Source organism: Montipora capricornis, chromosome 9 (genome assembly GCF_036669925.1).
Source record: "Montipora capricornis isolate CH-2021 chromosome 9, ASM3666992v2, whole genome shotgun sequence".
In the NCBI taxonomy this organism is placed as follows: Eukaryota; Metazoa; Cnidaria; class Anthozoa; order Scleractinia; family Acroporidae; genus Montipora; species Montipora capricornis.
The window spans coordinates 48,033,300-48,048,059 of NC_090891.1; the positions used below are offsets into that span (position 1 = coordinate 48,033,300).

The 14,760-nt window shown below is 41.9% G+C and overlaps 1 protein-coding gene across 1 annotated transcript in view; it reads right to left on the reverse strand.

Moving 5' to 3' along the window:
* The window catches only part of LOC138017690 (NEDD4-binding protein 2-like), a 33,539-nt gene that overhangs the window by 6,268 nt on the left and 12,511 nt on the right, over window positions 1-14,760 (reverse strand). Inside the window, 12 exon segments of the mRNA XM_068864707.1 lie at window positions 903-997; window positions 2,200-2,267; window positions 3,420-3,601; window positions 3,687-3,723; window positions 4,531-4,657; window positions 5,543-5,655; window positions 7,937-7,995; window positions 8,079-8,192; window positions 9,333-9,363; window positions 9,458-9,543; window positions 9,894-11,773; window positions 14,487-14,563. Coding sequence (XP_068720808.1) covers window positions 903-997; window positions 2,200-2,267; window positions 3,420-3,601; window positions 3,687-3,723; window positions 4,531-4,657; window positions 5,543-5,655; window positions 7,937-7,995; window positions 8,079-8,192; window positions 9,333-9,363; window positions 9,458-9,543; window positions 9,894-11,773; window positions 14,487-14,563 — 2,869 coding nt within the window.

Genomic DNA, 14,760 nt, shown 5'->3' on the forward strand with positions numbered 1-14,760 from the left:
CAGTTCTCATCAAGTTTTTTTCGATTTCGCTCGGATTTGCTCGCTTTTTCCGCTCGTATTTCGTACTTCCAAATTTTTGGAGTTGAAGGAATTTAATAAAACAATTATTCCATTCGCGCTTGTTGGATATGAGACTGGTTATAGCCAACTCGGCGCTACGCGCCTCGTTGGCTATTTACCATCTCATATCCAACGCGCGCGTATGGAATAATTGTTAATTGTCCCTTCTTATGACAACAATATACCGATCAATTCGAAACTTCAACATCCCCCCGGGCATACCCCAAGAGTCTGACTTCCTTCGGTGCACGCAGGGCGGGGGCAGGGGGGCGGGGAGGGAAGATTTGACCTTGGCCTGAGTAAGGTGAGGAATTTAAGCTTTCAAATTCTATTTTTTCCGGTGCCTAAGTTGCCGAACGCATAATTTGCGAGTCGCAAAGTCAAGAGGTGATTTTTCTCTTTTTTGTTTACTAATAGCTCACAATGAAATGACCACAAAAGCTAAGCATGATTTTTAATGGCAAGTAGAAGGGGTGAATTGGTGAATTAGGCTTTACACCTTCGTTTATAGATTAATGTTGATGTTAATGACTGTTTATTCACAAATCCGTAGGAAAAAGAAAAGGAGATAGATTGCATATAGTGACCAGACAGGGATTTTTTGAGGACCTCCTTAAGTTGGAATGGAGCATTTCAAGACAACACTTGGGATTCAATTTCACTTTAAAGTTTATGTACCGAGAGGGGAGCCTTAAGGAATGTTGAAGTTTCGAGTTGTTAGAAGCATAGCAATATTATATGCGTCAACTCTCCTCTGGCGGACCACATATATAGAAATAAAATGAAGATTTCGGTTCTTGTCAATGTAAAAAGAGAAAATGCTCTTTTAAGTTAAAACATACCTGACTTTTCAATCAAGAGGTTCTGCAGAACTTCAATTGCTTCATTTACGTGTAAACCGTGTAAATCAATTGTATTCTCGTCCGTTCCTTCGTTTCTATAGACACGATAAAGAGACCACACGTAAGAGGAAAATAGTAAAATCAATTACAAGGAAAGGCTGTGGTAGACTTAATCACTACTTGGAACGAATATATGAGACGAGTGACAGGTACAAGATAGCACCTTACATGATGAAAGCAACGTCACGTGACACGTGCGAGTCAGGGACTAGGCTTGGTTAAATTCTGCTCCGGCATAAAATGGCTTATTACGACGGCTACGGCAAAGACAACGCCAAAAAGCAGTGATATTATTGTTAAAAAGAACCAAAATGATCGTGCTGCACGTGCGGCGCGCATTTTTGAACATTTCTCTCCCATACTCGTCAAAACTACTACGTGAAATGACCAAATTTGTAAAGTTTTGACGACAACGTGGACAAACTACCGTGAATATTTCAGTCTCACTCTTTACTTCAAATCCGTCCGTACCAATCCAGTTTTAGGACACTTCGCTCATATTGAATAATATAGACAAGATGGAATAATCATGAAATACTTAAAACAGCTCAAACTTATATTATGAAGTGACGTTTTCGTCTCCGTCGCCGTCGTGGTCTCTTAAACTCCCTATTCTGTCTGCCGGCAGTGCTCGTAGAAATTGCTTATTCTGCTCGAAAGTCTGCTCGAACACTCTTATTCTGCTCGGTATCCGAAACAAATTTCGGCCTTTCAGACCTGTATTTCTTTTCGCAAATATAGAAGGGAAGCTGGGCCTAACCCCCAGAAACTAATTAGATATTAATTATGCGTAGCAAAATTGTAATTCATCTTCAGGTCAAATAATTAAATCAAACACAAGGTACTTTCCATTGTTTTTTATATTTAATTTAAAGCTTTCTGCTCAAATTAGAACTGCTTAAATATGCCTTATTCTGCCGGCAGAATGCCCGCCTAAAAATCGCTTATTCTACTCGAAATTCTGGCCGCAGAATTTATCCAAGCCTATCAGGGAATGCAAAGGAAACTGAAAGTAAATCATGAAGAAAATTGCAGGCTCGGGAAAATGCAGCGATGCAAAATGGCTCGGGCCAGACGCTGGACAAATGCTCACGCCACACGCCTGATGAAAAAGTGCCACAATTTCAAAAGAGAAACGCATGAATAAAAAACACAATGCCATGCATTTAAATCCAAGGGCAAGGGTCTGATTATTGGAAGAAAACCCTGGCATTCCAGATCTTATCACGTGTCTTACGTTTGATCCAAAATCAACGCTGCCGCTCTTGCATTTGCTTCTTTCATTTTCTGTGTATGTACACGGCCCTAACATAAAAAAAGGACGTAAACATCACATAAAACGCCAAGCGTTTCCCTACTAACACGACAAACGCTTTCAAGTTCTTCCTGCAGATAATGCAAAGACCCCAAGATAATTATGATGTGGGACCGTGCATTTAATATAAGCGGAAAGAAACCAAATTTCTCGGTTCCCTCGGGACAGACCAGTCTTATTCGCAGCCGTTATTGGGGCGTGGCGTCACGCGTTTCGTGACATCCAAAAAACGGCGGAGAACAAGACAAGTAACAGAACGTAGAGATCTAAGACATTTCTCGGTTTACTTCGTAACAGACTAGTCTCCTTCGCAGCCGTTATTGAGGCGTTGCGTCACGCGGCTCGTCACGTCACGCGTTGCGTGACATCCAAAAAACGGCTGCAGACGAAAGAAATGATCCTCGCACATGTTCGAACAATTCAAGCAATTGTCTCTTAAAACACATGAAAAATCCAGGTGTCTCCAACGGGATTCAAACCTATGACCTCTGCAATGGCGGTGCAATGCTCTAGCAACTGAGCTATGAAGCTACACAGTTGGAAGCAACCGGGTCAATTTATTGGGATCATGTGTTCCCGTGAAAAGGACTCAATGAATGAAATATATATATTTGAAGTGCGGGCTACACGTGATATATAGACGAAACAGAGGAATGATCCTTGTACTTATTTATGCAAATGTCTCTTAGAGACAACTGAAAATTTCAGGTGAATCCCGTTGGAGCCTGAATCACAGTCGAAGCCACCTGAATTCTTCTGGTATCTCTACAAAAAAAATTGCTTAAATTTTCGAAATAAGTCAGTAGACTAGAGGGGATCATTTCTTTCTTTCGTTTCGACTGAGATCTGCACATAACTACTAAACTCCATTATTCAAAGCTCTCTCAAAATCCTACTACTGGAAGAAACGCCTTTTTGGACTAAACAAATCTCTTTTCTGGGGTAGGATTGTAACTCTTGTTGAAAGCTATATTTCTTTGGCCGTTAAGTGTCGTACTTCATATCGCTTTCCTTGCTAAATCCATTGTTATCTTTGTTCGTTCTATTGTTCTTTTGGCCAATCCTGAAGCCTGCTCAATAAGGTACGACACGACCCCATTTCAGAGTACAGATTGTAACTCAAAGTCAGCATTGACAGATACCTGTTGTGCGTAAAACTGAGCCAGTTGTCCCTGCTTGTTGGAGAAAGCAAGAGCAGCTTTCTTAAAACATTCGTCTCTCAGTTTGTGATGCTGATACGCTTCCGCCCGGAAATCCCGGTAACTAGGAGCCTCAAGAGTCTGGAACGGGCCCTCAGCATCACCTGACCGGGTGGCCTCTGGGACTGGAAGAAGTGTAAATGATTTATTAAACGACTTTTAAGGAACAACCGAATATTGTTCTAATAGAAAGAAAAAAACACCTCCTACCATCCACAAAAGGCCAGCTCCAATCTTCTTCGGCTTCCTGTGAGGAAAAGACAAATCTCCCGTAAGATTATCGATCGCACAAGTTTATTGTTGTTTATTGTTTATTGATTTTAAAAACCACTAATTACAGAAAATTAATCAAGTACATAACTCGCATTTAGCAAATGCTAATGTAAGAACAAGAAAGGAATAAAAATAAACACAATTAGAAAGCTTAAGACAGCGCTACAAAGGTAAGTTAACAGTGCACTATTAATAACGACAAGATAAGCTAAAAACATATCAGTGATAGCCAAAAGTAAATGTAAACGAGTCCAAGACCTAATTTTATTTTATATATAGGTTAATTGCTTCAGAGGTTACGAAGAAGCCATTCTAATTGTGTGAACTTGAGATGCACGGATTTCTGAATCTCTAAATTTTCTGAGTTGCGCCCACACTATCAAGGGCAGCATTGTTGCGCATGGCATGTGATCCATTCTCTACCTCTCGGCAGCGTTCCACTTACTCATGGTAATTACTTGTTTTAGATAATAGAATATATATCTCCATGTAGTCCTCCTCGCCCTCCAGAGCTGCAAAAAGCGCTTCGCGTATTGACTTTTAAGGGCAGGTTTAGACAGCTTAGATATTTGAGATGGAAGACAATTCCAGACTTCAAAATCTAAAACGTGTAGAAGAGTTGGACGAGTTCTTACGAAGTACCAAAGATAGATAGCGAGGTCAAAAGTGGGGGTGTAAAGAGAGAGTTTAAAAAAAATAACAATTTTAATATGCACAACTCCTCTAATAAAAAGGACCTCAGGAAGTTGTCACAAGCATTGTGTTACGCGTCACGCATTACCTTTCTGGTCACGTCTTCTTGGGTGACTCGGTTCTGGGGCCCGGATGCGACCACGACACTGGGAATTGCCCGTTCAGACAAGTTGCAAGATGCTTTTACGGCTTCAACTGCCGGGTCCAAGGCATAACTACGCCACAAAAAACCAAAAAATAAGAATTCAAATGAATGTTTGGGTGATGGCGAATTAAGGCCAATCGAATACCGCATTTCCGAGTTGCTGTATGGCTCAGTTTCAAAGCGAGTCCTGGTGCACACCCATTCAAATGGAAATGAGTTGCGTATTCTTATGAAAATCCAACTCATTTCCCTTACAATAGTTGAGCACCAAGACTCCCTTCGAAACCGAGACAAACAGCAACTTGGAAATGGCCCATTAGGACAACACTCCATCCTTGCATACGGAACCCGCGCCCGCAGTGCATGCGGCAGTCAAAACTGTGCTATCCTGTCAATCCTTTGCCCTTTCACCGGAAACGGGTGCACTTCTGTGCGTAAACAACGTTGTTGTCGATCTACCCAGTCAAAAGGACGCCATCAAAGTCTTTTTGTGCGAAGTTAACACAAATAAATACATTACCAATACAGTTTTGACGACTTCTTACACTTTATTCGAAAATACTGCACTGAATTCGTCTTAAATTAGTTTGAAAAAGCACAACAGCTGACGTTTGGATCGCCGCACGCTGGCAACCCAGTTTTGGCGCGAAAGTTTGTTGACAAAAAGGTTGCCACAAAATCTTTTAAATCGTTTTCTGGCCCTGTAATTTCGAACAATTGACCTGACGTCGGATAGCACAGTTTTTCCCGCTCGCTGAATTCTGATTGGTGAATTAAAATTCAAGTAGCTCTCGCCGTATGCAAGGATCACCATAGGCTTTAATTACACGAAGGCCATGTTGAGTCCCGAGGGATTCAATACTTTTGTTTTTGCGCGAATAAGGCCCATTGAATACGTCGGTCAGTTAATTGATTAATTAACAAACAATAAGACAGCCAGAAAGGAATGAGTTACCTAGTGGCTTGAAAAACCTCTTCCAAAGCCACAGGATCGACACCTGGAAACATTTCGTAGAGTTTCTTTCTTTTAAGCTTGGTAGCAATGTCTTGGTCGCTCTCACGAGGCGCCTTGGTAAAAAAAATAACAGAATAATGATCAGAGAAGGGAAACCTCTTTAAAGTGCCCTTGTGACCAAAACATCAATTCTTGTTTTTCTTTGGATTTCAAAACTATGTTAACTAAGCACTAAGCGACCAAAGTTTTAAGACTTGATTTCAAAAAGACACCCGTTTACGTTAACTAGTTTCCTATTTAATGGTCCACCATTACTAACTTTAAGATCTTGAGAGAGCTGGATCGAGGAGAAAATGACGTCAAAGGTTCCGTAGTTAATGGGGAACTGAAGGTAAAAAAATAAGCATTTTTTTATTTACACTTGAGACCATGCACAATAATGTTCTCAACTTTTTCTCTGGCATAAGCGTCGTTTTTCCACCTAAAATAATGTTTTTATTCCGATTTTGAGCCATCAGCATATTGCGGCTCAGAATGGAGGAGTCAGCGATCATTTTTGCAGCTTATGACGTATGATATGTGGAAGACATGCCAGAGCGCCCCATATAGAAGCAGTGTTTTGACTGATGTTTGTCGTGAATATTGAGTCCTCGAAGAAACATTTCCGCAGCACTTATGTTAACCTTGTTCCTCTTGATTACGAAACCTCTGTTTCCAATACGTCACAGCAGGCTGCTCATTTAGTTTTTGAGCGCGCACTAAAAAGGGCGAAAAAGCGAGAAAATCCCAACTTCGAACGTAATTTTCTCGCAAAAAACAGGAAACGAGAAGAAATAACTCCACAAACTTAATTTTACTTGTGTTAGGGTTTCCAAAAAAATTGTTGGGAAAATTGCTGATTTTGGCTTTCAGAAGAATAATGCTATGCATGTGTACGCGGCCGAATTAATATGCAGCAAGGGAGTTTTGAGCGTTCACACTTTTAAACTCTCGTTTTGCATATAGAATAAGTTACATTCACACGCTGGAATTCTGAGCATTTGACGTCACTTTTCCCTGGATCCAGCCCTCTGAGGTCTAACCGGTCAGTTTTGAACGTGAGTAATGGCGGACCGAGGAAACCAAAACTTGCACTCAAAGTAAACGGCCTTTGGATAAAAGTCAAAGCTCAAAATTTTGTCAGTAACGTGTTAAGCAAACACACTTTTAAAATCTGAAGACAGAAAGGATGTCATTTTTTTGATCACAGGGCTGGGGCACTTAAAGGCATTAACACTAAATGAAGAAAAATGATAAAGACCGAGATACACAAGGCGACAAGTCGCTCTGGGTGTACTCCTTGCAAAACAAGTCGCTGCTAAACGACGCCTGCTCGGTGCACACGCAGTGATCTCGCATGAGGGGGAATGTGAACTAGTTTTCTAATTCAATATGGCGGACCATATGACGCTCTCTCATTGGTTCATTTATATTTTGTCGCAGCGGCTTGTTGCCAGAAGTGTACACAAAATGCGACATCGCTGCTTTTGCTTCGCTAATTTTGTCGCTGCGATCAGTCGCACGAATTCTAACTGGTTTGAATTCGTGCGTTCTTTAAACAAAGAAACCCCTACACCGTACACCGGTGGCTCTGTTGGTTGAGTACAAGGCTTCCGTGGGGGAGGTCGTGGGTTCGAACCTGGGCCGAATCAAAACTAAGGATCTTAAAATAGCTAAGGATTAGCCTTTCATGTCTTCTCGGGTAAGGACTATAAACCGTAGGCCCCGACTCAAATATCTGCCATGTTCAAAAGTTCCCTGTGAGACGTTGAAGAACCCACACACTATTCGAGAAGAGTAGAGGATGGAGTCCCCGTTGTTGTGGTTATCCTTTGTGAGTATATGGGTGGGTGGGTATAGCAGGTCCACATCAGCTGAATAGCTGCCAAAACGTCACCCTGCTCAAACAAATAAATAACAAACAAACAAACAAGTCTACGAAAAACAGAGTAGATCTTAGAGTAGAGTAGATTCTTCAACTTTCATTTGCTAACTTTGCTATTGCCTTTTCTGTCCGACTGGTTGGGTGATACTAAAACGATTAGACCCGTTGCCCGCAAGGGCTACGGGTCAATAGCCCATGAGGCGAAGCGTTTTAGTATCACCCAACTAGTCGGACAGAAAAGGCAATAGCAAAGGTAGCAAATGCAAGTTGAAGAAATATTTATTTGGGAATGAAAGGAAAGAAAGCGTCACGCTTTTCGCTACTCGAGGACTATTACTGATAGTCCTCTAGTAGCGTAGCCAATCAAAATGCAGGATTTGCCATTAGTCCACTAGTTGGGTGATACTAACTTGTGTTAGCATCTCTACGAAACAACAAAAATCAAGTGAATTCAAAAGGCTTCCCCTCACGTTGTCAATTCTGCTGAGCGCCAGTGCAAGCTCTTCATCCATTATTTCCTTCAAGGAACCTGGAAAAAAAAACAGGAAAAACAAACAAACGGGATTTTCGCGGCTGGAAGAAATATTCCTTAACACCCAAACCGCTCCATACCTGCGTGGGGCTTAGTCGATAGGCGAGGAGAGGATCTGTGACTGGCTGCTGAACGCTGGTCAGTAACGAAATTCCTTGCATCTGTTGGATCACGGGATGTTAGCGGCGATCGACCTGGAAAAGACATCAAAAATGGCAGTAAGTAAATCGTAGAGCTGGAAATCCAAGACAAGCTATTTGGGCGAAAACATTTTGATATTTAAACCCACTGACCCCTGGGACGCCCGCCTGGCGCCAAACGATTTTACTCGTCAACTCGGGGCACCCTGGGGCCCGTGAGGAGTGAATGGGTCAATTTTGCTGTTGTCCGGTACTACGCAGCCAATCGAGAGTGTACGGGACTTCCGTGCGGGAGGTCGGGGGTTCGACCCTCGGCCGGACCAACACTCTTTAAAACAACTGGGGAGAAATGTGCTGCCTTTGCAACTACATTTGCAAATGGGAAGACTTTCTATCCTTCTTGGATAAGGACGATAACCCCGAGATCCCGTCTCACAACCCCCTTGTTCATTAATTCCACACACTATTCGAAAAGAGTAGGGCAGAGTGTTTCCGGTGTTGTGGTTGGACCTTTCCAGCATGTGGTCGGCTTGGCACAGGTGCCCCAAGCTCAGTGTGAGCATGGCCTACAAAAATGTAAGGATTTGTATGCGAATCCAGATAAAAAGCTTAAGAAGATAATTATATGAAATAATTCTCACTTAGAAAGCCTAACCTTATTGTCATTGTGGGTAGCTTTCTACCTGTGTGATTATTTTCCACATCCGACGCGATTTGAGCCATTTCTCAATTCTATGGTTGTCAAGGGTTTAAAAGATACAGTCTTAAGCCTTTTATCGGGATTCCCATACAAATCTTTACATTTTGTCGGCCATGCTCACACTGAGCTTGGGGCGCCTGTGGGCTTGGCAGGATTAGCTTGAAGGGCTTCTGTGTGCATGAGACCACAATTGTGTATAACACCTAGGAGTCAGGCTACTTAGCCAAGAGCTGGAGCCCCACTCCAACCTCAGACCTCAAATACTTGGTGCGAGACTTAAAAACCATCAAACCATCAGGGTGTTGCTGCATTTGACATACAACCGCTGACCAAGAGTGCAAGAGTGCCTACCTGATTTTCGCCACAATATTTAATTTGATTACAATGCAATGCAAAAGCTAAGAGTCCAGCAGTGATTGGTTCCCTTAAAAAAAATTAGTATAAATTCAATTGATCACGATACACTCATTACAACTAGAAAAAAAAACCAATACCTCTTTTGCCAGCAGAAATCCCCTTCCGTGCCTGCAAAACAACAACAAATAACATACCGAAATTCAAGTGATAACCACTTTGAGAACCTAGTCAACAGCAAACCATCGTTTAAATGATAACCTACCTGAACACTCATTTCCCATTTTTTGTACAGCTGTTTCGCAAAGGATTTATCCACATCTATGATGAGATCTTCAGGATTTATCGATTCTGTAAAAGCAATAGCAATAATCACCTCGGAATCCTTCTGTATCCTTGCCCTTGTCGTGCGTGTTGTGTCAGCACCAAGCACGCCAATCACTAAAATTTCAACTTATCAGCCTTAACTTTCATTTTAAAAAATCGGTGTATTTCAATTTAGGGAATCAGATTTTATGGGGAGGTGTGTACCTTGTATGGAATTTTAACTCTTCTTTGATGTAACAGAGGAAAGGCCTGGCGAGCCCTCGTAAACTGAACTACATCTCGAAAGTGAAAGGGGTATGGTGTTTTTACTTCCAAGGGGAAAAAAGAGGAAATAATGAGATAAATATAGAAAGAAATTGACAATACGCACAAACCTTGAAAGTTGACCCCAACAAACTGTCCAAAAACCTCGATCAAATGCAGCGCTACTGCGGGATCAAGAGTCAGCTGAAACGTACTGTGACCGAGAGACTAGGCAGGACTCAAGGTATTCGGACTCGGATTTCCAGGTGAATGATCGCCCTCCATTCCTGTAAGCAACTCACCAAGGCCCTTGACAGGAGACACAGTATTTTCTTGATTGCTTCCAAGTGAAGAATCAACGACACTCAGAATTTTATCTGCTTGTTTCATCGAGTTTGGCTTTTTAGTTAAAGAGCTTTCCTCTGCAAGCGAAATTTGATTGCTAGCCGAGGAGGCTGATACCGCACCCAAAAGACTTTGCTGTTCAGTAAATTCAGAGGCGTCTGCAGTGAAATCCGGTAAACAGCCATTATCAGCGAGTAGTTCATCAACAACTTTCATAACATCACCGCTTTCAGCTATGAGCAGCGAATTTAATAAATCACTGTCCACATTCGGAAAACACGTTTTCAAAAACTCCAGACCAACTATCACGTCACTTTCTGAATCCCCGCATGAAGGCTCATTCGAGACGTCAGACTGGATTTGTACATCGCTGAAAACGTCTTCAGCGGAAGTATCGTTCTCTTGGCTACTGTTGTTATGGAGACCGCGCTCTGATAGATCACTTTTTGTTGATTCTTCTTTGACAATAAACTGTTGGGATTTCACTTCCGGTTCCGGATCCGTTGGCTGTTGTACGTGATTTGGTTGTTTGGACTTCCTTTCATCAGCGAGTGGCTGTTTGAAATCGCTGCTGGTCCCACGTTTTTTCTGCTTTGATCGTGAGGCAGAAGCCAAAATAGTTGACAAGGGTGGAGGGCTGTCAGAAGACTTATGGTATTTTAGCACATTTCTGCCTCGTTTGGCGTTCACATCATTGTCACATGCTTGAGACACGCCACTAATTCCTTCAGCAGATTTCAAGTCATATTTTATGTTTTCTTCAAGAGACACCTCTTTGGTAAAATTAGCATCCGAGGTTACATTAAAGATGCTGTCAAGTGTGTCTTTTAAGGGAACGCATAAAACGGGCGCGTCACACTCTGAGGACGATGCAGTCTCAAGACCGGAGATTGATGATTCTGACAACTGAGAGGACGTAGCTTCTTCGAGTAGATCTTCCTCATTGCTTGTCATGTTACTCTTCAGAGAGGAAGCAGGACTGTCTGAGAAGGAAGAAACATCCTCATCACTCGACACCGCATCAATTAACTTTGGCTCACTCATCGGGGAAGTATCAGATTGATCGCCGAGCTCGTGTTCAACAAATATCTTGTTGGGAGGTGGTTCCTCCTGATGTTGTTCTATCATGCTATCCTGACAGATAACACCAGGTAATCCTGTATTGGAAGGTAAGCGAGTATCTGCCGTTCTTCTTTCACGAATCCTTGGACGTCGCTGAGGTTTGGGACTGCATTTATCACGGTTTTCATTTGTTGTAATCTCGTTAACTACTCGGAATTCAGATCCACCATCACTTTCACAATGAACCTCGGCTTCTATTGCACGTTCGGAGTTCGGCCTATCTTTCAATCTTTTTTCTTGAACTCCGCGTTTAAAATCACCAACTAATTCTCCTGCCTTGATGGTGTTTCTGCTTTCATTACCGTCTAAGCCGTCAGACACTTTTTCTCCGGGCCAATTCTCCGCAGAGCCTCGCTCTGGAGATGACCTTTGAGCTGTATTCTGATTATCAGTCCCAGTCCTTTTATTGGTCTCACAGTCATCCCTAGCCTTATCGTGTTCAAACTTCTCCTCGCAGTTTATTATCTTTTCCACTGAAACATTGTGTTCATAGCGTTCCTTCATTCTCGAGATGGCCGCAATGCCAACTCGGTGTTGGTTTCGCCTGTGTTTTTTTCACAGAAAGGATAGGTAAGAGATATTTCGAGGTTATCGACCAAAAACCGTCTCTGAGGTCCGTATTGGGAAAGACCCGAAAACGATTTGAAACATTCGTATAAACTGCGATCCGCTAATTCTTGGTTTTATCAAATGAATAAAGGGGGTAATTTCTAAAGAAACTGTGGTGCTGCGTCGGTGGGGAAGTAGTATACAAAAATTTGGTTTCATCAACGGAGTTGATAATATAAATTGGCCACCGTACAGAGATTCCAAAAGCTGACGTTTCGAGCGTTAGACCTTCGTCAGAGCGAATCGAGGAATTTGGGTTACGTGTAGTTTTTATAGTAGAGTAGGAACTACGCCATTGGTGGTAACATGGCAACGTGAAAAATAGGATTATATTAGTTAAATGAAAAGCGTTCGTTAATACCGTGAGGATTAAGGGTGCCGATTAGAAAGATGAATTTTTGTTCCAGATTCTTCCGCTTTCCGTCGTACCTAGATGTAGGGAAAGGCCGCAGATAGCCATGTGTTTTTTGGAGTGGTAAGGGAGATTAAAATGGCGAGCGACTAGCTTAGATGCATCCTTGTCATTCTTCTCAACATGGCGAAGGTGTTCGCGGAATCGGTCACCTAGTCGTCTACCTGTCTCGTCTACAGATTTTGTTAGCCTTCTTTATGCAAAACGAATATTGATGCAAAAGTAAATAACTACTGATTCACAGTAGAGAAAAAGGAAGTTTTTAGGTAGTGTCGATCGAGAATAAAAAAAAATTGCCATCAGCAATAGTAGTTTGTCCACGTTGTCGTCAAAACCTTAAATTTGGTCATTTCACGTAGTAGTTTTGACGAGTACGCGAGAGAAATGTTGAAAAATGCGTGCCGCAAGTGCAGCACGATCATTTCGGTTCTTTTAACCAGTAATATCACTGCTTTTTGGAGTTGTCGTTGCCGCATCGCAGAACAAATGCGATTCTTAAATACCCAATCGCTGGTTTTCACTCACGTGATCAACAGCCATGTTTTTCAACGAAAACAAAAGGAAGCGTTTGCATGATAATAGAGTTAAATTCCCGGAGGATATGGTCGGGGCACCAACATGGCCGCCTTTTCTTTGTTTAGGGGCACCAACATGGTGGTCGTGACGTCATGTGAAAACCGAGAATAGACCAAATTGGCTAACTCAATGTTGTACCGAATTCAAATTTCCAGAGCCCGGTTGTTCAAAAGCCGATTAACGCTAAGCCCGGATTAGAAATTAACCAAGGAGTCTATTTCTTTACTCCCAAATGTTGTTCAATGCTGATATTCGGCAAAACTTTACATTAGAAAAAGTCAATCTTGAAAAACAAGAATAAGCAAAAGAAACTTTCACCAAAAAGTTGAAAACATGAAACAACAGTTTACGCTAATCCTGGATTAAGTTAGTCGGCTTTCGAACAAACGGGCCCAGGGGTTAAGATTCTTTGTGCACTGTGTAGGCAAGATATCGCTGACGTCACCTATTGTTATTAATGTGCCAACCAGAGCCTCATTGGCTGTCGAAACAAAGGGTCTTTTGTTCCTGTGGTTGGCACATTTGAATAAAAAAGAATGCTAGTAAACAGATATCTTCCTTATTTGCTTTATAATGTTGCATTCACATTCACATTCAAAGTGCCCCTGTGACCAAAAAAATCAATTCTTATTGCTCTTTGAATTTCATTAAGCAACCAAAGTTTTAAGCCTCGATTTCAAAAACAAACCCGTTTATTTTAAATGGGTCCAGCATTACTAACTTTAAGATCTTGAGAGAACTGGATCGAGGAGAAAATGACGTCAAAGGCTCACCAGTTTAAGAATGTAATGCGTGTGTTCGCCGCATAATTAATATGCAGCAAGGGAGTTTTGGGCTTTCAGACTTTTAAACTCTCGTTTTGCATATATAATAAGCTGCATTCACACGCGAAAAATTTAAGCTATTGAGCCTTTGACGTCACTTTTCCCTGGATCCAACCCTCTGAGGTCCAACCGTGAAATCCAAAACTTACACTCAAAGTAAACGGCCTTTACACAAAAATCAACGCTTAAAATTTTGCCAGGAAGGTGTTAAGCAAACACAGGGGCAGTTTAAACGATATGGAAATGCTTGGAACAACACGTTTTATTCCCAAAGGGTTGAATTGGGTACAACATTGAGTTAGCCGATTTGGTGTATATTCACACCCAAACAACGACCTTTCAATAAACGCATTCCATTACATGCGGCCATTTTGTCCTTATTTTTTTTTAACACAAAGTTCTGTGCTAAATGCCCTAATCAAGGCCTCTCGTGTTAAGAAAGAAAATTCGCTTGAAAAGGTGCAAGAAACTTGATTTCAAAGTTCTCATTTAAGCGGATTATCTGAAAACCATACGTCTTTTTAACCTACAGACATGTAGCTGTCAGGATTCAAAAATGCCTTTTTGAGAAGGCAACGTGAGAAGAAAAGCCACGAGTATTGTCGAGAATCCCTAGCAGTTGTTCCTCGTGGCTTCGCCAGATGAGGCCCTCCCAGGGAATAAGGGAACACGGCTAATTTAAACAGGGAAACAAAGACAAGGGTACAAGGACCCCTATTCCCCACCCCCCCCCCCCCCCCTCCCACCTCACTGGGAAAGCCTGCCAGATACGCCGGTTAATCGCAGTTTGGGGGCAGAAGACAGACAGTAAATTGATGCGTAAGAACCTTCCATACCTTGCAAGTTCTTTTACATTCCATTTCCATGAGGTTTCTGGTTCAATGAATTTGATGTGGTATCCAAGCCTTTTACCCTAAAGCAAAAGCAAAAATAGTGCGGAGGACTTTGAGTGTTGTGTGTGTGGTGTACATTTTAAAGGGAACGTCCACTCGTCCAAAAGAATAAATTTAAAGAGGAGAAAATGATGTTCGCAATCACATTTGTCCAAGAATTTTAAAGAAAAAAATTAAATTTAGAATACAGCCAACTCTCGTTATAGCTCGGGGACGT